The 23,472-nt window shown below is 44.9% G+C and overlaps 2 protein-coding genes across 4 annotated transcripts; both read left to right on the forward strand.

The window, feature by feature from the left end:
• The first annotated feature begins 11,984 nt into the window (after nt 1-11,984).
• LOC100277561 (uncharacterized) lies at nt 11,985-13,797 on the forward strand. 2 transcript variants are annotated; one of them, NM_001367859.1, is made up of 2 exons: nt 11,985-12,240; nt 12,348-13,797. In NM_001367859.1, exons 1-2 carry the CDS (start codon nt 12,205-12,207, stop codon nt 13,602-13,604), a joined length of 1,293 nt encoding a protein of 430 aa, NP_001354788.1. In that variant the 5' UTR covers nt 11,985-12,204; the 3' UTR covers nt 13,605-13,797. The 2 variants fall into 2 exon arrangements, with proteins under 2 accessions (NP_001354788.1, NP_001144557.1); NM_001151085.2 differs by having other exon boundaries at nt 11,989-13,688.
• A 488-nt stretch (nt 13,798-14,285) lies between these two features.
• LOC100282262 (uncharacterized) lies at nt 14,286-18,330 on the forward strand. 2 transcript variants are annotated; one of them, NR_158761.1, is made up of 8 exons: nt 14,286-14,664; nt 15,844-15,903; nt 16,577-16,659; nt 16,866-16,930; nt 16,996-17,029; nt 17,103-17,173; nt 17,711-17,876; nt 17,975-18,330. NR_158761.1 is itself a non-coding variant. In NM_001366186.1 (8 exons), exons 1-7 carry the CDS (start codon nt 14,385-14,387, stop codon nt 17,799-17,801), a joined length of 684 nt encoding a protein of 227 aa, NP_001353115.1. In that variant the 5' UTR covers nt 14,348-14,384; the 3' UTR covers nt 17,802-17,807; nt 17,975-18,282. The 2 variants fall into 2 exon arrangements, 1 of the variants encoding a protein (NP_001353115.1); NM_001366186.1 differs by having other exon boundaries at nt 14,348-14,664; nt 17,711-17,807; nt 17,975-18,282.
• The last annotated feature ends 5,142 nt before the right edge of the window (nt 18,331-23,472 follow it).

Raw genomic sequence — 23,472 nt, forward strand, 5'->3', positions numbered from 1 at the left:
ACCGAATTTTGCTTCTTTGAAGCCCAAGACACCAAGGATCTTCCCAAGAACTGGCAAGTCCCCGATGTGCTCTTCCTATTAATCTTACACCTCGCCCAATCGGCATCCGAATAACCAATCAAATCAAATGTGGATCCCCGAGGGTACCAAAGCCCAAACTTAGGAGTATAAGCCAAATATCTCAAGATTCGTTTTACGGCCGTAAGGTGTGATTCCTTAGGGTCGGCTTGGAATCTTGCACACATACAAATGGAAAGCATGATGTCCGGTCGAGATGCACATAAATAAAGCAATGAACCAATCATCGACAGGTATACCTTTTGATCCACGGACTTACCTCCCGTGTCGAGGTCGAGATGCCCATTGGTTCCCATGGGTGTCTTGATGGGCTTGGCATCCTTCATTCCAAACTTGGTTAGAATGTCTTGAGTGTACTTCGTTTGGCTAATGAAGGTGCCCTCTTGGAGTTGCTTGACTTGGAATCCTATAAAATACTTCAACTCCCCCATCATAGACATCTCGAATTTTTGTGTCATGATCCTACTAAATTCTTCACATGTAGATTCGTTAGTAGACCCAAATATAATATCATCAACATAAATTTGGCATACGAACAAATCATTGTCAAGAGTTTTAGTGAACAAAGTAGGATCGGCCTTGCCGACTTTGAAGCCATTAGCAATAAGGAAATCTCTAAGGCATTCATACCATGCTCTTGGGGCTTGCTTGAGCCCATAAAGCGCCTTAGAGAGCCTATAAACATGGTTAGGGTACTCACTGTCTTCAAAGCCGGGAGGTTGCTCAACATAGACTTCTTCCTTGATTTGTCCATTGAGGAAAGCACTTTTCACGTCCATTTGATAAAGCTTGAAGCCATGGTAAGTAGCATAGGCTAATAATATGCGAATTGACTCAAGCCTAGCTACGGGTGCATAGGTTTCACCAAAATCCAAACCTTCGACTTGTGAATACCCCTTGGCCACGAGTCGAGCTTTGTTCCTTGTCACCACACCATGCTCGTCTTGCTTGTTGCAGAAGACCCACTTGGTTCCTACAACATTTTGGTTAGGACGTGGAACTAAATGCCATACCTCGTTCCTCGTGAAGTTGTTGAGCTCCTCTTGCATTGCCATCACCCAATCCGAGTCTTGTAGTGCTTCCTCTACCCTGTGTGGCTCAATAGAGGAAACAAAAGAGTAATGCTCACAAAAATGTGCAACCCGAGATCGAGTATTTACCCCCTTATTAATGTCGCCGAGGATAGTGTCGACGGGGTGATCTCGTTGGATTGCTTGGTGGACTCTTGGGTGTGGTGGCCTTGGTTGTTCATCCTCCTTGTCTTCATTATTTGCATCTCCCCCTTGATCATTGCCGTCATCTTGAGGTGGCTCATCTCTTGGATCTTTTCCTTCATCAACTTGAGCTTCGTCCTCATTTTGAGTTGGTGGAGATGCTTCCGTGGAGGATGATGGCTGATCTTGCGCATGTGGAGGCTCTTCGGATTCCTTAGGACACACATCCCCAATGGACATGTTCCTTAGCGCTATGCATGGAGCCTGTTCTTCACCTATCTCATCAAGATCAACTTGCTCTACTTGAGAGCCATTAGTCTCATCAAATACAACGTCACAAGAAACTTCAACAAGTCCTGAGGACTTGTTAAAGACTCTATATGCCCTTGTGTTTGAGTCATATCCTAGTAAAAAGCCTTCTACAGTTTTAGGAGCAAATTTTGATTTTCTACCTCTCTTAACAAGAATAAAGCATTTGCTACCAAAAACTCTAAAATATGAAATATTGGGCTTTTTACCGGTTAGGAGTTCATAGGATGTCTTCTTGAGGATTCGGTGTAGATATAACCGGTTGATGGCGTAGCATGCGGTGTTGACCGCCTCGGCCCAAAACCTATCCGGTGTCTTGTACTCATCAAGCATGGTTCTTGCCATGTCCAATAGAGTTCGATTCTTCCTCTCCACTACACCATTTTGTTGTGGGGTGTAGGGAGAAGAGAACTCATGCTTGATGCCCTCCTCCTCAAGGAAGCCTTCAATTTGAGAGTTCTTGAACTCCGTCCCGTTGTCGCTTCTTATTTTCTTGATCCTTAAGCTGAACTCATTTTGAGCCCGTCTCAAGAATCCCTTTAAGGTCTCTTGGGTATGAGATTTTTCCTGCAAAAAGAACACCCAAGTGAAGCGAGAATAATCATCCACAATAACTAGACAGTACTTACTCCCGCCGATGCTTATGTAAGCGATTGGGCCGAATAGGTCCATGTGTAGGAGCTCCAGTGGCCTGTCACTAGTCATGATGTTCTTGTGTGGATGATAAGTCCCAACTTGCTTTCCTGCTTGGCATGCGCTACAAATCCTGTCTTTCTCAAAATGAACATTTGTTAGTCCTAAAATGTGCTCTCCCTTTAGAAGCTTATGAAGATTCTTTATCCCAACGTGGGCTAGTCGGCGATGCCAGAGCCAACCCATGTTAGTCTTAGCAATTAAGCATGTGTCGAGTTTAGCTCTATCAAAATCTACCAAGTATAGCTGACCCTCTAACACACCCTTAAATGCTATTGAATCATCACTTCTTCTAAAGACAGTAACACCTACATCAGTAAATAGACAGTTGTAGCCCATTTGACATAATTGGGATACAGAAAGCAAATTGTAATCTAAAGAATCTACAAGGAAAACATTTGAAATAGTATGGTCAGGTGATATAGCAATTTTACCCAATCCTTTGACCAAACCTTGGTTTCCATCCTCGAATGTGATGGCTCGTTGAGGATCTTGGTTTTTCTCATATGAGGAGAACATCTTCTTCTCCCCTGTCATGTGGTTGGTGCACCCGCTGTCGAGTATCCAACTTGAGCCCCCGGATGCATAGACCTACAAAACAATTTTAGTTCTTGATTTTAGGTACCCAAACGGTTTTGGGTCCTTTGGCATTAGAAACAAGAACTTTGGGTACCCAAACACAAGTCTTAGAGCCCTTGTGTTTGCCCCCAACAAACTTGGCAACTACCTTGCCGGATTTGTTAGTTAAAACGTAAGATGCATCAAAAGTCTTAAATGAAATGTCATGCTCATTTGATGCATTAGGAGTTTTCTTTTTAGGCAACTTAGCACGGGTTGGTTGCCTAGAACTAGATGTCTCACCCTTATACATAAAAGCATAGTTGGGGCCAGAGTGAGACTTCCTAGAATGAGTTCTCCTAATTTTGCTCTCAGGATAGCCGGCAGGGTACAAAATGTAACCCTCGTTATCCTGAGGCATGGGAGCCTTGCCCTTAACAAAGTTAGACAAGTTCTTAGGAGGGGCATTAAGTTTGACATTGTCTCCCCTTTGGAAGCCAATGCCATCCTTGATGCCAGGGCGTCTCCCATTATAGAGCATACTTCTAGCAAATTTAAACTTTTCATTTTCTAAATTATGCTCGTCAATTTTAGCATCTAATTTTGCTATATGATCATTTTGTTGTTTAATTAATACCATGTGATCATGAATAGCATTGATATCAACATCTCTACATCTAGTGCAAATAGAAGTGTGCTCAACAGTAGATGTAGAGGATTTGCAAGAATTAAGTTCAACAATCTTAGCACGCAAAATATCATTGTTATCTCTAAGATTGGAAATTGTAACATTGCAAACATCAAGATCTTTAGCCTTAGCAATCAAATTTTCATTTTCTACTCTAAGGCTAGCAAGAGAATCGTTCAATTCCTTAATCTTAGCAAGCAAATCATCATTATCATTTCTAAGATTGGGAATTGAAGCATCACAAACATGAGAATCAACCTTAGCAATTAATCTAGCATTTTCATTTCTAAGGTTGTCAATAATCTCACGGCAGGTGCTTAGCTCACTAGACAATTTTTCACATTTTTCAACTTGTAGAGCATAAGCATTTTTGACCTTAACATGCTTTTTGTTTTCCTTAATAAGGAAGTCCTCTTAAGAGTCCAAGAGATCATTCTTCTCATGAATAGCACTAATCAATTCATTTAATTTTTCCTTTTGTTGCATGTTTAGGTCGGCAAAAAGGGTACGCAAATTATTTTCCTCATCACTAGCATTATCATCACTAGAGGATTCATATTTAGTGGAGGATTTAGATTTAACCTTCTTCCTTTTGCCGTCCTTTGACATGAGGCACTTGTGGCCGACGTTTGGGAAGAGGAGTCCCTTGGTGACGGCGATGTTGGCGGCATCCTCGTCGGAGGAGGAGTCGGTGGAGCTCTCGTCGGAGTCCCACTCGCGGCACACGTGGGCATCGCCGCCCCTCTTCTTGTGGTACCTCTTCTTTTCTTTCCTCTTTCCCTTCTTGTCGTTATCCCTGTCACTGTCACTTGATAATGGACATTTAGCGATAAAGTGACCGGGCTTACCACACTTGTAGCAAACCTTCTTGGAACGGGATTTGTAATCCTTCCCCTTCCGTTGCTTGAGGATTTGGCGAAAGCTTTTGATGATTAAAGCCATCTCCTCATTGTCGAGCTTGGAGGCGTCAATTGGTTGTCTACTTGGTGTAGACTCCTCCTTCTTCTCCTCCGTCGCCTTAAATGCCACCGGTTGTGCTTCGGACGTGGAGGGTTCATCAAGCTCGTTGATCTTTTTGGAGCCCTTGATCATACATTCAAAGCTCACAAAATTTCCGATTACTTCCTCGGGGGTCATTTGAGTATATCTAGGATTACCACGAATTAATTGAACTTGAGTGGGGTTAAGGAAAATGAGTGATCTAAGAATAACCTTAACCACCTCGTGGTCATCCCACTTCTTGCTCCCGAGGTTGCGCACTTGGTTTACCAAAGTCTTGAGCCGGTTGTACATGTCTTGTGGCTCTTCCCCTTGGCGAAGTCGAAAGCGACCGAGCTCCCCCTCGATCGTTTCCCGCTTGGTGATTTTTGTTAGTTCATCACCCTCGTGCGCGGTCTTGAGGAGGTCCCAAATTTCCTTTGCATTCTTCAACCCTTGCACCTTGTTGTATTCCTCTCTATTTAGATAGGCCAAGAGTATGGTTGTGGCTTGGGAGTTGAAGTGCTCGATTTGGGCCACCTCGTCCTCATCATAATCCTCATCCCCTATGGATGGTACCTGTGCTCCAAACTCAACAACATTCCATATACTTTTGTGGAGTGAGGTTAGATGAAATTTCATTAAATCACTCCACCTAGCATAATCTTCACCGTCAAAGGTTGGCGGTTTGCCTAATGGAACGGAAAGTAATGGAGTATGTCTAGATGTACGAGGATAGTGTAAGGGGATCTTACTAAACTTCTTACGCTCTTGGCGTTTAGAGGTTACGGAGGGCGCATCGGAGTCGGAGGTGGATGTTGATGAAGTGTCGGTCTCATAGTAGACCACCTTCCTCATCCTCTTGTGCTTGTCGCCTTTTCGATGCGACTTGTGGGAAGAAGATTTCTCCTTCTTCTCCTTGTGGTGAGAAGAGGAGGATCTTTTCTCCTTCCGTTTGGAGGAGTCCTTCTTCTTCTCCTTCCTCTTGGTGCGGGACTCTTCCGATGAAGTGCTCCCTTGGCTCGTAGTGGGCTTGTCGCCGGTCTCCATCTCCCTCTTGGTGTGATCTCCCGACATCACTTCGAGCGGTTAGGCTCTAATGAAGCACCGGGCTTTGATACCAATTGAAAGTCGCCTAGAGGGGGGGTGAATAGGGCGAAACTGAAATTCTCAAAAATAATCACAACTACAAGCCGGGTTAGCGTTAGAAATACAATAGAGTCCGCGAGAGAGGGTGCAAAACAAATCGCAAGCGAATAATGAAGTGAGACACGCGGATTTGTTTTACCGAGGTTCGGTTCTCTCAAACCTACTCCCCGTTGAGGAGGCCACAAAGGCCGGGTCTCTTTCAACCCTTACCCTCTCTCAAACGGTCCCTTGGACCGAGTGAGCTTTCTCTTCTCAATCACTTGGAACACAAAGTTCCCACAAGGACCACCACAAAATTGGTGTCTCTTGCCTTAATTATAAGTGAGGTTGACCGCAAGAAAGAATCAAGAAAGGAGAAAGCAATCCAAGCGCAAGAGCTCGAAAGAACACAAGCAAATCTCTCTCTCTAATCACTAGGGCGTTGTGTGGAATTTGGGGAGGATTTGATCTCTTTGGTGTGTCTAGAATTGAATGCTAGAGCTCTTGTAAGTAGTTGGGAAGTGGAAAACTTGGATGCAATGAATGGTGGGGTGGTTGGGGTATTTATAGCCCCAACCACCAAACTTGACCGTTGGTGGAGGTTGTCTGTTTGATGGCGCACCGGACAGTCCGGTGCATACCGGACATGTCCGGTGCCCCAGCCACGTCACCAATGTCGTTGGATTCTGACCGTTGGAGCTTCTGACTTCTGGGCCCGCCTGGATGTCCGGTGCACACCGGACATGTCCTGTTCATTGTCCGGTGCGCCAGTATGGGCACGCCTGACGTCTGCGCGCGCAGCGCGCGCATTTAATGCGTTGCAGGTAGCCGTTGGCGCCGAAATAGCCGTTGCCCCGCTGTTGCACCGGACAGTCCGGTGCACACCGGACAGTCCGGTGCACACCGGACAGTCCGGTGAATTTTAGCGAAGCAGCCGACGTTAATTCCCGAGGCTGGCGAGTTCCGGAGGCCGCCCTTCCTTGGAGCACCGGACATGTCCGGTGTACACCGGACAGTCCGGTGAATTATAGCGAAGTGGCCTCTGTAAATTCCCGAAGGTGACGAGTTTGTAGTTTGAGTTCTCTGGTGCACCGGACATGTCCGGTGGCACACCGGACAGTCCGGTGCGCCAGACCAGAGGTGCCTTCGGTTGCTCCTTTGCTCCTTTGTTGAATCCAATATTTGATCTTTTTATTGGCTAAGTGAGAACCTTTTACATCTGTATAACTTATACACTAGAGCAAACTAGTTAGTCCAATTATTTGTGTTGGGCAATTCAACCACCAAAATTATTTAGGAACTAGGTGTAAGCCTAATTCCCTTTCAGTAGACTACAGGGCTTAATCTCTTCTTGGGGTCCTACAGGGCTTATTCTCTTCTTGGGGTCCTTCAGCATGGCTGTGATGTTATAATGCTGAAGGACCCCAAGAAGAGATTAAGCCCTGTAGTCTACCACCTCCCGTTATTTGTGGGCTTCACCGATGGCTGGAAACATTTGGTGATAGCAAACGACCTTTGGGCTGAAGATGTCTGCGAGCTTGTTAAGAGGCCAGACGATGTTGAGCCGGTGTACTATGTTCGGATGTGTGGTCACAAAATTAAAAGCTGCCCCGGCTGCATGTGTGTGCTTCTCTTCTCTTAGGTGGGGTGCTAAGTGATCTTAGTAGCCGACATAAGAGAAGAGAAGCGCACAGATGAAGCCGGGGCGGCTTTAAATTTTGTGACCACACATCCGGACAGAGTACACCGGCTCACCATCGTCTGGCCCCTTAACAAGCTCGCAGACGTCCCCAGCCCGAAGGTCGTTTGATGTCACCAAATGTTTCCCGCTCTCGGTGAAGCCCACAAATAACGAGAGGTGGTAGACTATAGGGCATAATCTCTTCTTGGGGTCCTTCAGCATTATAACATCACAGCCATGCCTTCTCTGTCTAACTGCATTGGAAAGTGCCCTTCTATCTGCGAGCTTGCTTCCCGACCCGATCCTGCCCCGTAGGGGGGTTTGGGCTCGATTTCTTTTGAATCACCTTTTCTCCAAGTTCCCTTATTGATGGAACCAGTATATCAGACTAACAGTATATCCCTTTATCGATGGAACCAGCTTGAATGGCAGACAACGAGCAGCCTAGTATGGATGTGGTCTGCACCGGTGCGTCTAACAAAGTTGATGAAGACGCGACCAAACTTGAATGGCAGACAACGAGCAGCTCCGGTGAAGGGAGCGGGGAGGATAGTTCTAGTGATGACAATCCTTGTACTCCTATACCTCCAAGGAAGAAAAAAACATCAGATGAGCTTGATGCCGACTATATTCCCAACGATGAAGAGGTAAATAGAAATATGCCGACTATATTGTAAAATAATGTTCATATATGAAAGACCAAGTACCCTGTAGACGATATTGTTGAGGACAAGCCTTGCTTTCTTCATATTCCAATCAATCGATCTGGGACAAAAACAAAGCAAGCTGCTATTGGTTTGGTAAAACCAGGACTTGTTAACTACAAGGACAATCCTGTCCCGCCACACTATGCTGTGGTCCAAGTTCTAGAAATCACAGACAGTGGTTGTGAAGATTGGGAGATAGATTTTCCAGTTGAGGGGATCATAACTTTGCAGGAGGCAATGAACGAGTTGGTCCTTTGGCATCGACGCGACATCAAGTTTGGTGATGAGCCGAATTCAACACCAATGCAACAAAAAGCTTGTTCGATCATTCCACACCCCATGGTGCAGGAAGATATGACACCGACCTCCAAAAAAATCGTTGAAACAATCATATCGCCTCTTGCGAAGGAACTCGACGAGGGGGACGTAGACAAAATTGTTCCTCAGAATGTCGACGTCAACATCAAAAAGGAACCAAAGGTTGGCACCAATGTTGAAGGGCCAACTATTTCAAAGAAAATTCATAAGCGAATCGCCACAGACGATGTCAAGAAACCGTCAGAATCAGTGGCACGCTACTTGCATAAATTGCAGAGAGTTATGACTAATCAATCAAAAGCAGTATCAGCATCTCATGGAGTAGGCACACGGTCGGCCCAAATAGACAATTTCGAAGTATGGGAAGAAGATGGAATGATTCATACTCGAGAATCATTACATCTTAAAACCAATGTCTCGGTATACAAGAAGGAGGATGTTCCTCCTAAATTTGTGAATGAGAGGCCGTTCTTAACGACGGTGCAACTTTCTAAGTTGTCGACTCCGGAGATTAGAATGCATGAGTGGTACATGGTGGCTAGCAACAAATACAAACTCGAGGAATTCACATTTGTTGTGCCAGAAGATGCATTTTGGAGCAATGATCATATAAATCCTGTGCGGCATTTATTCTTTGACGATCTCTGGTCGTTGTACCACCGACAAAGGATGGAAACCAACTACTTAACCCTCTTTTGCTTGTAAGTACCTCTAAACTTTCATATTTGTTAGTTTTGTACACGCACACATAAACGAGAGTCTAACGATTAACACTATTACACGTAGGATGCAATACATGGATGATAAGAAGAAACAACTTAAGACAGGGTTTCTTGACCCGTTGATGATATCCCAAGCTCGCTACAAAGTAGTTGCTCGGAGGCAAGGAGAAGAATACAAAGACTTGGACGATGCTGAATTTGAGAAAGCCGTCAAACAGAACCAGAGAAAGAAAATGAAGGTAATGGCGGCATACATTGGACGAGCCATGTATAATCATGTACAACATGGCAAGGACTTAATAATAGCTCCGCACCACTTTAAGTAAGTTATCGACATGGTTTAATTTTGAACTATAAATTATGGCAATCGTGATATTAACATGTGTTTTCGTCTATGTCTATATAGTGACCACTACATTTGTATCATGATCTGGCCAAAGGATGGTAAAGTCGTGGTCTTCGACTCATTGAGAATGGAAAAGGCTACGTATAATGACTTCTTGAAGATTTTAGAGAAGTATGATTATTATTGCACACTTGTACTTATTACAACTTAACAAATGTATTCTTAATCTCACAATGCTATTCTTATATGCAGTGCATACCGTTTTTATTGGAAAGATCTTGGCGGCGAACATCCAGAGGACAAGCCTAATTTGTCAATATCATTATTTCCATATGGTGACAAACAACCTCCGGGTACTGTCCTGTGCGGTTATTATGTATGCGAATGGTGTCGTGTCACCTTCCATTACATGGTCAATCGTGAGGATGTAAGTTCGCTATCATTGTCTATATTGCAATTTTTATGTTATATTGTTGCTCATCACATTACTCTTAGCACCGATTGCTTTTTGCTTTCATTGCAGGTTCCTAAATCTAAGATCAATGCTGAATGGTTAGAAAGAGATATGGTTTCCACCGGCGTGGCTAAGGTTGTAAGAGACTTGCTTTACTTTATGCGCCGTGAAGTTCTTCATCAACAAGGGCTATTCTACAATGTAAATGGAAATTTGCAAAAATTCCCAGAACTAAGTTTGTACACAATATCACACAGTGTTTAGGTCTTTAGTTAGGAACTTTAGATGTTTAGTTGTCTATGGAACTTTGAGATGTTGAGTTGTTATGCAACTTGATGTGTATAAATCTTGGTATGATGGAACTTGATATATATGTGGATGAATCTGTGTATGGAACCTGCTATAGAACTTGTTTGAATCTGTGTATGGAATCTTTGTATGATGAATATGTGTATGGAATATGTGTTTGAATCTGTTATTAATTCTGTTTCTGTTATTAATTCTGTTATTAATTCTGTTTCTGGAATACAGACGGCTTATAATTAAAATCGCCTGTGATGTGTGTGTATCACAGGCGGTTCTTTTAAACCGGACCGCCTGTGATGTGTGTCTATCACAGGCGGTTCTTTTAAACCGGACCGCCTGTGATTTGTGTCTATCATAGGCGGTTTTTGATTGACCGCCTGTGATGTTGTTTTACATCACAGGCGGTGCACCACAAGCGGTTTCTGGAACCGCCTGTGTAGAGGCTAACCGGACCGCCTGTACAGAGGATCCCTGTAGTAGTGACTACTACTCATTGGCTATATTTAAGTGAGAATAAACAATAAAATTATAGTTAAACTAGCAAAATATTCGTATATTGCTACAGGGTGTATATAATATAAAATATAAATATGTGTGTTTTATTGGCTAGGTGGATGTGAATGTAGGTTAGAGCCAATAACTCTGGTTCGAACACCCATTTATACATAATTTTAGTATTTTGTCCTCGTACAAATAGCATAAAACAACTTTTACAAGACCTAATGTAACAAATTAGTAGCTCGCATGATCATTTTATTTGGCCATTCATAAATAATATTAGCATTATAGTTTGACATTAAATGTAGGTTTGTCATAAATTTAGGTGTTGTTTGAGTCACATATTTTTAACGTGATGGATAACTGATAATGTTAAACCATATTTATTTAAGTACACCAATAATCAGATAACACACTAGAAACTGATACTGGCACACAAACTTATTACCGCTGATACTCGAGTGTGAATTATTATTTTTACTATTTATCCTTCTACAGCTGCGGATGAGTTTTATGTCTACGTCTAGGTCCATCGAATACAAAACCCAAAGATACTTGCCCCATGTAAAACTGACATCGAAGTGTGAACTGTGCGCTTTGACTTGGGTGGAATCTCATTGTCGTCAGAGGGTGCAAATCAGCCTGCGCGAGCCAGCTATTCGCACCCAGCATCGCCGTCGCCAGCACGGCCGTGGGACTGAGGGGGTGGCATTCACTTCGCCGCTCGGACTACGGATCGTGTCTCCTCCCCACCCCCCCGCTCCGCTCCGAATTCATTCGAGCGAGGTCCAGATCGAGCTCCGGATCCGGACCCGGACTCCTGTTGGCAAGTGTTGGCGCTTGGCTTTTCTTCTCTTGCGCTTCGTTTCGTTACTCACCGATCCACGTACTACATCTCGCATGATAGACGACATAGACACGATCATGATCCGTAAAGGGAGTACGTAGCAGCATATGCTCCTGTAGCACGTACTATGTGCTTCGAGTACTCGTGTCTCGACAGACGGTACGGGGGAGCAGGAAGCGGACGCAGCAGCAATAGCGTTCTTCGTTTGCTTCTGCTGATGCCCTCCAGGAACGCAGGAGAATTGGAGATCCAGATTACTCTGGCTCTACATGGAGACAGTACTTTGAGATGCTAAACAAGATTCCTCCGTTCAGGAGGAGGAAGAGGAGAGGAGAGGAAGGCTGGAGCAGGGCATTAACCACGCACCAACGACCCGACCTGAGCGGCATTCAAGCACCGCGCCGCGGTCCATCCCCTCATCTCGACCCCGTGAAGCCGAACCCCCCAAAAAAACGACGTCAAACGCGGACGAGGGAGCACTGCAACTGCAAGCGCCCCATAGGCCGCAGCGCTATCGCGACGTCGCCACCGCCCACCGGCCACCACCACAAGGCACACGGGGACGGGCGCCCGCTCCACTACCACTACCTCCCGTCAGTCAGATCCCAATCAAAAGAGGAGCATCGCAGAGCTGTACGTATCACGCAGGAGGTAGCGTTCCACTCGCTTCGCGGTGGCCATGGTCTCGTCTCCTTCCCCTCCCTTGCCCACCGGTGTAAGTGTGCCTCCCTCCCTCCTTCCTCCTGCCTCCTCTCCTCTGTTACCGCGGTTCTGCCGTGGCTGAGTATACGAGTCGTTCACTGCACAATGGTGCGCCGTCAGGCCTCCGAGCCGAAGCAGCAGCGAGGCGGCACCAAGGCGGCGCCGGAGAAGGCCGACAAGAAGTACGCGCACGTCCCAACACCGCTCCACCACGGTCACGGCGGCGCCAGCAACAAGACAACACCCCGCGGGGCCAAGGACGCCGCCGGACCGGCGGCGTACGTCGCGGCGGTGTCCTTCTCCGACTGCCGCTTCAAGCAGCGCGCCCTCGCGCCGGCGTCGCCCGGCGCCGTCATCCGCTCGCTGTTCGTCTCCCTCACCCGCCGCTCCACCCCGCGCTCGTCGCCGTCGGCCACGCCGGCCTCGGCAGGCGCCGACGCGGGGGACGGCGAGCAGTGGCGCCTCGCCGCGGCCGACCTCTCCCGCAGGCTCGCCGCGGCCACGCGCACGCGGGACGAGGCGCTGGAGGAGACCACGCGCCTGAAGCACTCCCTCGCCGAGCTGGAGCACAAGCTCGCGCGCCTCGAGGCGCGCGTGCTCCCGACCCCCGCGGCCGCCTTCCCCGTCGACTCCTTCCTCCGCGCCGTCTCGACCGCCCGCGCCGCCGTGCGGAACCTCGCGCGCGCGCTGTCCGCCCACCTCCGCAGCCCCTCCAGCCCCGGCCCGAGCCTCGAGAGCTTCCTCAACCGCGCGTTCCACGCCGACTTCGAGCTGGACACCGACGCCGACGCCCACACCACGGACCCCGCGGGCCGGTGCCAGGCCAACCTCGCGGCGTACCACGCCGTCGCGGTGCTCACGTGGGAGGAGGTCCTCCTCCACGGCACCAAGCACTACAGCGAGGGGCTCAGCCGCTTCTGCGACGCCAAGATGAGCGAGGTGGTGTCCTCGCTCGGCTGGGCGCGCGCGCGGCCGTGGCCTGAGCCGCTGCTGCAGGCCTTCTTCCTCGCCGCCAAGGGCGTGTGGGGCGTCCGCCTCCTGGCGCGCTCCGTCCACCCGCCGCTCCCCGTTGTGCGCGCCGAGCGAGGCGCGCGCTTCGACCCGCGGTTCATGGAGGACGCCGCGGCCAGCCGGGCGGGGACGCTGGAACCGGCCAGCGTGAAGATGATGATGGCGCCAGGGTTCCACGTCTACCTGGCCGGCGCGGGCGTGGTGAAATGCAGGGTCGTCTGCTTCTACACCAGCAGTAACGCCCGCACAGACGGCCACAGAGATGGCGGGAGCAGCGCCAACGGCAGCGTGGGGTTGGGGAGTAGCTGTAGTGACATTAATGGGAGTGCTACAGATGTGGTTGATAGCTGTAGAGCAGTGAAGTAGGGTAAAATGTTGCCCTTGCACAGGTAGAAAGAACACGGGGATTTTACTTGTTCGCTAAAAAAACATGATGATCTGCGTTTAGGCATTTACTGCTTCTGCTTGTGTGAATATGGGTGAATTATTAATCACGAACAGTTTCTGTTAATTTTTTATTATGTAAAGTTTGAGTACCACTTAACAGTTTCTTTGTTTGGCCGAAGCTGCAAAGTGCGGCATGAGAATCATGACATGACCAACCTTGGAAGCTCGAAACTTTCACATCGCAGATCCCAATGGAATAGATTGATTGGACCCTCCAACTATCTTAACCGTCAGACACGTGTCTTCGGCCTTTTGGCTGTCCAATTTTCTTTAGCCACGCTAGTCTATTTCTTCTCTTCTTAATAACCGGTTTTACCGAAAAACTTGGCATATAAGAAATTGTTGTGTGCATAACTTATACAGAGGTAGCAGTAGTATTGTTTTTTATAAAAATATAATAAATCCTATGAGTTCTGCAGCTAATTTAGTTGGATTTTCTTGCCATGAGCTAATGATTTGTGTTTTTAGGGAAATGGTCTACAGAGGTGGTAAATCAACACCAGAAAGTTTGGACCAACTAGCAGAAGTCCTCCAGATGGGCTATATCTCAAGTCAGCCCACCCAGCAAAAAACAAACTAAACTACAGGAAAAGCCCAAGCGATTGGTTGCTGTTGCTTCCTGCTTTCGCTTCGCCTTCACCCGTTCGCCGTGCGGCCGAGCTCTCTAGTTCCGCCGCTCGCTAGTCGCCTTCCTCCCAAATGGCGACCGCCATGCGGGGCAGCAGCCTCCTGCGGTTCGGTTTCCGCCATCCTTCCTGCCTCCTGTTCCAGTCCCCTCGGTGTCCTGCCCCGAGCCTGGGTCTGAACCTGGCCGTTGGCCGCACCGGGCTTATACGCCTCCGATGCTCGGCGGCCGGGGCCGGCGACGCCGGTGGAAAGAAGGTGTCGGCTCGGCTGGCTCTGACGCAGCAGGTGCTGCGGAACGCCGAGGAGCGCGCCGCGTCGGCGGGTTCGGACCCTGCCCCCAAGATCACCCTGGGTAATTAACTACAGCTGGCCTGAATCCTCGTTCTGCCTTCCAATCGGTCCCAAAACCCTTATTGATTTCTGAATGGCAATGTCGCACTCTAGCATCAAACCGGTATAGTTTGCAGCTTATGTACCACAGTTGACTGTCAAGAAACGTTAATACTTATGATCACAAGGGGCACTGTATGTGCAAACTGTTGAAGGGCTTGCACTGAGTCTGCTCAAGCCTGTAGAAATCCTATTTGCATACCAATTGATGTGCGTATGTGGTAATTTCGTTTGACCGGAATGGCTGGCACCAAGGAGTTGTATGTGCGGTTTAAATGTATCTTCTACTAATTCGTTAATTCCTTGGTAACTTCATTTCACGTTTAGAGCAAACTGTGGACATGATTGATATGGTCTTTTGTCAGCGTGCCATTCTTTGATTAGAAACTGTTGGTGCTGTAGAGTGCAAATTAACGAACCATATAAAAGCAGATAGGTTACATATTACCTCATGAAGTCATGAAACTGGCTGTTTGCAATGACGTTTATCATATTATGTTCAGAAGCGTTGAACTGTCCATGCAGCTTGTAGCTGCTTTTGTCCTGGACGCTGTACTCTGTAAACTGTGTTTGCATGGGTTATAATGCTAGGCTAGTTGCTTAAATTAAGTTGGTTAGTCCTCTGTTTTCTCCCTTCTGTTCCTGGTTATCAGACTGCTTGTCTTTCCGTTATTACAATAATGGAAATGGAGAATTCCAAAAAAATATAGTACAAGTGAGAACATGGAGAGCGTGAGGATGGTTGAGGTGATTATTAATTTTGGCTCATAAATCGATGTCTCAAACAATATAGACATGACATCTCCTGCAATGTTCTGGGTTAGTTACAATTGAGAATGCATTTTCTTGTCACACATTGTTGAAGATGTTATCCGTGCAAGTGCAAGGTGCAACACAAGATGATTGAGTGATCTTTCTGTGAACCTGAGTAGATTTGGTATGCCTATCAACTGCAATGTTTATAGATGATCTAGAAGACAAAAATATCCATGTAAATAGAACTTATGGTTGGTTTCGCTTTCGATAAATTTTGGGTGCAACGATATATTTTCCAGTGTTATGAAATGATTTTTGAAACTTGATTACCATGTTTATTTAGTGCTTGATTTGCTAAAGTTTATTCTAATTCCATTTACTGCAGATCATGTTACTGTTAATTTTGCAAGAAGTGGTGGTCCTGGTGGTCAGAATGTTAACAAAGGTTTCATTGTTTTCCCACATTCTCCTTTTTGTCATTCCATATAGACCATCTGCGTCAGTTTCTCATCATTGCATTGGTATTTATTTACATTTGTATTTTCTCTTCCTGCTGTTTCTGCATTCAGAATTTAGTGAGTGCCACGATTTTTCAGTACTCAATCACTCAATAGCATGTATTTTTCTCTCTCTTTTCATGCTTATTCATTAGATAATTGTTTTTTAAAGAATATTCATTAGATAATTGCTGTTGGGCCATACTACAACATGCTTGCACTCTTTTGGCTATTAAATCTATTATAGAACCTGATGAATATGTCAAAACAAGGGCTGATCACCCTCTTGTGGACGGTTTCTCCTGTTGAGAAGAGTTTCTGTTCATAACCTAGTTTGGGTAGGCAAAGCTCATTGATATATTGCTTCTTGGTTGTTATCTCCCTTGCAAACATGGCCTTCCTATAGTGTATAGTATTTAGGCCCCAGCCTGTTAACAGATCACATCCAACTTATATTCTTAAGCATAAGATTCATAATACTAGTAAACTTTCTAATATTAATGCATGCAAGATTTCTCCTAACGAACTCAGAAATCTCTGAATAATAATCAGTTAATTACTTAAATAAGTCACGGCTTAATTTTTGCCTCTTTGTTCTAAAGCCCCACTACCATCTTACAGTTAACACAAAGGTTGACATGCGATTCAATGTTAAGGAAGCTCACTGGCTTGGGGAGAGAATCAAGGAACGGATATTACAAGCGGTAAAAGAGACCTTATTTAACTATTGTTTTCTTACATTTGTTTATACCATGCTTCAAGTTTTTTTTTAATCTGGGTAGCATCAAGATTTTGTTGATACTCTTTTATAATCATCTAGTCTTATATGTATTTTTATTAATTCCTTTCATATATCTTTTCTTAATCATGTGAACAGATTGTTTACATTTTGCCTTCTCTATGTGCACAGGAGAAGAATAGGATAAATAAAGATGGAGAGCTTGTTATATCTTCTACAAAAACTAGAACACAGAAGTAATTATTGTTCTATTATCCTTCTAGTCTTTTTTTATTGCAACTGATTTGATTTACCATCTTAGGGGCAATATTGAAGATGCATTGCAGAAAATACAGGTATGCTTCTTCAATTCAGTTTCATTTTCTAGGGCTAGACCACTTACATTACTCCACAATTTGCCCTGAACAGGCAATCATTGATGCTGCATCATATGTTCCTCCACCCCCAACAGAAGACCAAAAGAAAAAGATTGAAAAAATGTAAGCTGTTTATTTCACTAGTTATTTCCTTCTAATTCATGTTTCAATTAGTAATTGTATGGCATAAACTGCACCAAAGTGCTCAATAATATCTAATCCTGAAGTGAATTCAAGTGACACAGACACACAGTATATGATTTTCTTCAACTTCTGATGCTCTAAAGTTCCTGTACTTCTGCATTGCCACAACTTATTGAGGAGACGATCATATCTTTCATATATTTCATGGATTTACTTTGAAGTGCTTCAGTATTGCATTTTCCAAGGTTAAATGCACAAAATGTGTAGAAAAGCTTCTGTATTCTTGTTAGTTGCAGTTAAGAATGGCATTGCAATTGCTAGTAATTTATTGCTCAGAACGTTTGGGTTGTTTCTTCAGGAGATCATATAAATCTTCTGTTGTTGTAATGGCTAAATCTTTACTGTCCCACTCTTACTCAAAATTCGCTATGTGATGTTTCTTGATTGCAAAGATCAAACGTTCCATTTTTTGGGCAAATCACAGTGGTAAATTTGTTGTTGCGTTGGTGATTACAGTGCTGCAGTTGCTGAAAGGAAGAGACTTCAGAATAAGAAGGTGCTTTCACAGAAGAAGGAATTTAGACGGAACAGAACTAGCTGGGATTGATGCAAGGTATCTTGCACAGACCCGTCTTTCTGTTTTGTGCCATTCCGCGGTGGGCATTGGCAATAGTTTAGAGGGGTAACTACTGTTTTTTTTTATTCTCTAGTATCTCTTTGTTGTTTGTTTGAAAGTTAATTGAGATGTAACTGAGTCTCTGACAAGTGTCATTTGGTCAGCTTGTTCTCGGGGTAGCAAAAGCATTCGGCTGATCCTTACAGCAGTGGTGTACAGAGACCGACGAAAAACAAGGGTCAGACTTGCTGAAGGCATCTTGGTGAAGAAGATATAGCTAAGTTTCGTAGGCATCTCCAGTTTTTGTTTCGTCTATTAGTAGGGATGGATTCGGATCGGATACTCATGGAAACAGATCCGAACGTCACTATTTACCATATTTTAATCCGAATACGAATACTATCGGATACGAATACAAAACGGATAGTTCGAATTCGGATTTACATTCGAATACTTACTTGATTTGGAACATAGCATCATAACAAGTATTAATTTGTTTTATCGATGGATTTATAGTTGATAAAAATCATATTACAAGCAAATTATGAACAATAGTACATATACATTATTTAGTTGAATATCATATTTTTAAATAAATTATTTGTACATGGTACATTTATATTTTGGACTTTAATTATAATCTTTTTGTTTATTAAGGGCTTGTTCGTTTTGGTGATAATCCACATGTATTGGGTAGGATTGAGCCGGTTTAAATCCATAATAAGTCAAAATTTATCTCAATCCCACCCAATACACTCCAATACACATGTAATATCAATAACCAAACAAGCCCTAAGTATATTTGTATTTTGGACGCTAAAACTCTAATAATCTAATGTATTCAAAATTATACTTTTTAATATTAATTAAAATTTATCATTGTATATCATTAATAATGTAAGATTAACACCGTCATTTATTTATGATATAAATATTTTTAACATTTTAAATGGTGTACTTCAGTTTTTAGTATATTATTTAATGTTTAAAATTACTTGTAATTAGTAATTAGTAATTAAAGTAAGTTTAAATTGATTTTATTGATTTTTTTTCTTTCGGATACGAATAGTATCGGATATTTCACGGTTTTGTTCGTCGAATACGAATCTTAAACCGGATAGAGAAAAAATGAATTCGGATATGTTTATTTAACATCCATATTAAAATCGAATACGAATACGGATATTCATATTAGCATTTTATCCGAATACGAATAATTTGGGTCTCCCGACATCCGAATTCATCCTTATCTATTAGTAACTGGCCTCTAACGGGAAACACTGCTTTGGTCCTAGCACAATCTATACACACCACTTGTCCTGATCCTGAACTTGATCAGAACATCGGATGGTTTCAAGTGTAACTGAGGGTTCATCTGCAAACAATTATTACCAAACTTTAGTGACGCTCTTTGAAGGGCGTCATTGTGTGACTAGCTTAACATTTGACATGTTTTTGGCGTTCACTGGGAGCCGAGTTATGCAGTGACGAGAGCGTGCGTCACACGGTATCAATGAGCATGGGGCATGGCTGAAAAGTTCTGAGTATATGAGGCTCCACTGCACCAGGTCATGGGCATCGGATTTGACCAGTTCATCACTGCTCGCGGAGTCACGGGCTAGGACCATACTGAATTACTGATCCACCGGGTTGTCAGTTCGCCAGTTCGAACTGCTATCAGAACGGCGCCATCTAGGCATCTATAGCCATCGCCTGTTCATCAATACAGTAATGACCTATTTGGATCATGGGAGATACTTAAATGAAACATGCTGCACTTTGTTGCTGGAATTGTCACGTGATGTGCTTTTGATGCAGGGAATGAGCCAAATAATACATTATAAGTTGCAGATCTTGAACTTTTGCTGCATGGTAATGAGCCAAATAATATGTTATTTGTAGAAATATATGGTCTCTTTAATATAACTCTATCACTAAGAAATGAATCTAAATCTTGAATTCATGTGGATCTATCAAGGAATAACTTCACCGTGGACCATCAAAGTTGTTGTGGTTCCGAAAACTGGGGGAAAACAAAATTTGTGTTCGGTGATGATGCTAGTGCGGACTCACTCCGAATGGTAAATCAAAGAGATTCGGAGAGAGGGTGTGAGGCAAAGGGTTTATACTGGTCCAGGCTTGCTCCCTACTCTAGTGTAGTGCTGATCGTAGTATTACTCTAGAGCATGTTACAACTGGTGTGCTTGTCTAGGAAGGGGGCAATGCCCTTTTATATCTCAAGGGTAGGAAGTTACAGTGGGACTTGTATTCTATTAGAGAGAGATCGACTCCCCGGGTTGGCGTGGCGGGCCCTTCGTAGGGTCGCGTGTAGCCGTACTCTCGGTATGACATCGCCTGTCCCCTGACTCCTATAACGAGTTTATTGCTGACGTACTCGTAATGGTGCACGGTCGGTTCCTCAGATCGGTCTCACGGCGCAGCCGTACGTGGTGTGGCTTCTCCAGTCGTCACGAGCCCTTCGTCACCTGTCAGCGTGCGTAGGTGTCCACTCGGTATGCGCACGCTGTCCCTAGGGATGAAAATGGTCGAAAACGGTCGATAAACACTAAAACTAATACCGTTTTCGTATTTTTTTATCGGAAACAAAATCGAAAACGGTAACTATAGAAACGGAAACGATATCGGTATTTCAGAAACATCGGAAACGAAAGTTTGGTGCGAAAATACACCGGTAACGGTCGAAATCTAAAATACGGACGGTAAACATATCAAACTTCACAATACAACAAAGTTGACAAAAGATCACAAAGACCACAAGTTCACAATTCATGATATAACAAATTCACAATATAACAAGTTCACAAGGATCACAAATATATAACATAAAAAGTTCACAATGATCACAAGTTCATAATATAACAAGTTCACAATATAACAAGTTGATAAAGATCACAAAGTTCACAGACTCAAAGTTCACAATTCACAATATCCACTCGATCTAGCTGATATGGCATATTTACTCATGAAATATTTTTCCTCACATAAAGAGTTTTTTCACAGCCTCACAGGAAAACCCTAGGATCTAGTGTGGAAAAGGTAGACTATCGGCTCTCTATCATTATATATTACGAATACATAACATGTGCATAGAAAAGGGTGGATTCGTTCGAGAGACCAAATCGTTAATCCCAACTGCCTTCCAACACCATCTATCCCAAAAAATCTTAATGCATAAAAAATACAAAAATAACTAATCATTATCCGAAGACGTACAAGCGATGCAAAAAATCATATGCTTGAAAATTCCAAAAAAATCCAAGACACAATTCCGAAAAAATCCGAGACAGAATTTCGGAAAATTCCGAGACACAAATCCGGTAATTTCCGACAAAAACTGGTAACCGAAGGAAATGGTCGTTAAAACACCACGCCGATTCTGATATCGATTCCGATAGAAAATTTCAAAAATCGATTTTGTTTTCGAAAAATACCGTTACCGGTGAATCCGATCGAAAAATTTCAAAATCGGTTTCCGGAATACCAAAAAACTCCGAAACTATTTTCTTCCCTAGCTATCCCATCCTTCCGATGTACGGGTCACTATAGAGACCCTAGTGCCGAGGCCCTCCCTGACTGGGTTTAACTGACCCCATAAGGCAGTGGGGATACCCTTGAGACCGTTTGTGGGGTCATACTGTTGTGTTGATCCTCCTGGCGCCCATTCGACGTGTTGTGCATATGTTCAGATGTGGCTTGATGGTGACGCATCCTGTCGTAGTTGACGCGGGTCAATAGCGTTGGACTCAGATCTCTGCCTTGCCGGGTTGATCGACCTTGAGTTGGTCAGCGGAGTTGGTCGGCGAAAAGTTGCTCGGCGGAGAGTTGGTCGGCGAAGTTGGTCGGGAGAGTTGGTCGGCGAAGTTGGTCAGCCGGTCCACCTCATAGAGTCGCTCGACAAAGACTTGCTCGACAAGTGGATTGTTTTTAAAGAGGCCATGGGCCTTTTTCAGGTACCTGGTTCCCGAGTATTTGATAGCAGCCCCCGAGCCTTTATGTAACACCTTTGAGTTGCATAGAGGCTTTCGTTGAGGACCAAATTCTCGGGTGCGCGCAAGCACATCTGCTAGATGTATCCTCTGTGCCCCTGAGTAATCCATGTTGATTGCTTGGGGTTCACTCGGTATTCGCGCAGTTTTGGGGCGGACCCTTCCTGCGATGGTCATCACAAACTGAGTGTGAGTCCTTGTTTGCTCGGCTCTTATTGATGACTGAAATATTGGGTTCACGCAAGCACATCTGCTAGATGTAGCCCTCGAGCAATCCACGTGGATTGCTTGGGGGGTTTATTCGGTACTCAAGCGGTTTAGGGGTGGACCCTTCCTATGATGGTCATCACGCGCTGAGTGTGAGTCCATTTTTGCTCAACTCTTATTGATGACCGAAATCTCAGGTGTGCGTAAGCGCATGTGCTAGATGTAGCCCCCAAACAATCCATGTGGATAGCTTGGGGGTTTATTCAGTACTCAAGTAGTTTAGGGGCGGACCCTTCCTGTGATGGGCATCACGCGCTGAGCGTGAGTCCATTTAGTGCCGGAGCCGGGCATAGTCTTGGCTGGTGATCCCCTGAGTTGTTCGTCTTCCAAGGGCTTGATCCTTGATATGCATGCATCCCTCCTCGGAAGGCTTTTCAAGGTCTCTTTGAGGGGAGGGCCGCCTTCCACCGACCTAGTCAGCGCAGGGATGGAGGCCGTCGAGGTATGAAGGGGTTATCCAAGTGGGATCTGACCACCCTCGATAGGGTTAGGTCTCGACGAGTGGTCCCACTAGGGGGGGCTTGACTCGCTGGGGCATCTCATTGAGTCCTTCCTTATTCGATCCTATATCAGCCCTTTGGTTGGTCTGGTCGACCAAAGAGGGTCCCCGTGGCCACCCCGTTAGTCGGGTTGCCACAGGAGAATGTGAGGTATGACCTTGGATGTGGGCATGAGCAAATGACCTAAGGGCCGGTCACCTAGGGTGCGGCTCACTGGGAGCTTGCTCGCTCCACCCCTCTCTCTACTTGAGAAGTTGGGGTGTGTTTCTGAAAGTTGCCTAGAGGGGGGTGAATAGGCAAGCTAAAACTTTTTCAACAAAAACTAGAAACGAACTGGGTAAAACCGGTTCAGCCGGTGTCAAAACTGGTTCAACCGGTTTGCACGAGCTCAACTAAAGAATGAGATATTGAAAGTCGCCTAGAGGGGGGGTGAATAGGGCGAAACTGAAATTCTCAAAGATAATCACAACTACAAGCCGGGTTAGCGTTAGAAATATAATTGAGTCCGCGAGAGAGGGTGCAAAACAAATCGCAAGCAAATAAGAGGTGTGACACGCGGATTTGTTTTACCGAGGTTCGGTTCTTGCAAACCTACTCCCCGTTGAGGTGGTCACAATGATCGGGTCTGTTTCAACCCTTTCCCTCTCTCAAACGGTCCCTCGGACCGAGTGAGCTTTTCTTCTCAATCACTTGGAACACAAAGTTCCCAGAAGGACCACCACAAGATTGGTGTCTCTTGCCTCAATTACAAGTGAGTTTGATCGCAATGAAGAATCAAAGAAAGAAGAAAGCAATCCAAGCGCAAGAGCTCAAAAGAACACAAGCAAATCTCTCTCACTAATCACTAGAGCGTTGTGTGAAGTTTGGAGAGGATTTGATCACTTGGGT

Source organism: Zea mays, chromosome 1 (genome assembly GCF_902167145.1).
Source record: "Zea mays cultivar B73 chromosome 1, Zm-B73-REFERENCE-NAM-5.0, whole genome shotgun sequence".
Lineage (NCBI taxonomy): Eukaryota > Viridiplantae > Streptophyta > Magnoliopsida > Poales > Poaceae > Zea > Zea mays.

Excerpts from the sequence above, each read along its gene's own strand:
- LOC100277561 (NM_001367859.1), top strand. The coding sequence starts at position 12,205 with ATGGTCTCGTCTCCTTCCCCTCCCTTGCCCACCGGT. Across the intron at positions 12,241-12,347 it reads CCCCTCCCTTGCCCACCGGT|GCCTCCGAGCCGAAGCAGCA; the intron begins GTAAGTGTGCCT and ends GTGCGCCGTCAG.
- LOC100282262 (NM_001366186.1), top strand. The coding sequence starts at position 14,385 with ATGGCGACCGCCATGCGGGGCAGCAGCCTCCTGCGGTTCGGTTTCCGC. Across the intron at positions 15,904-16,576 it reads TGGTCAGAATGTTAACAAAG|TTAACACAAAGGTTGACATG; the intron begins GTTTCATTGTTT and ends ACCATCTTACAG. Across the intron at positions 16,931-16,995 it reads ACAAAAACTAGAACACAGAA|GGGCAATATTGAAGATGCAT; the intron begins GTAATTATTGTT and ends TTACCATCTTAG.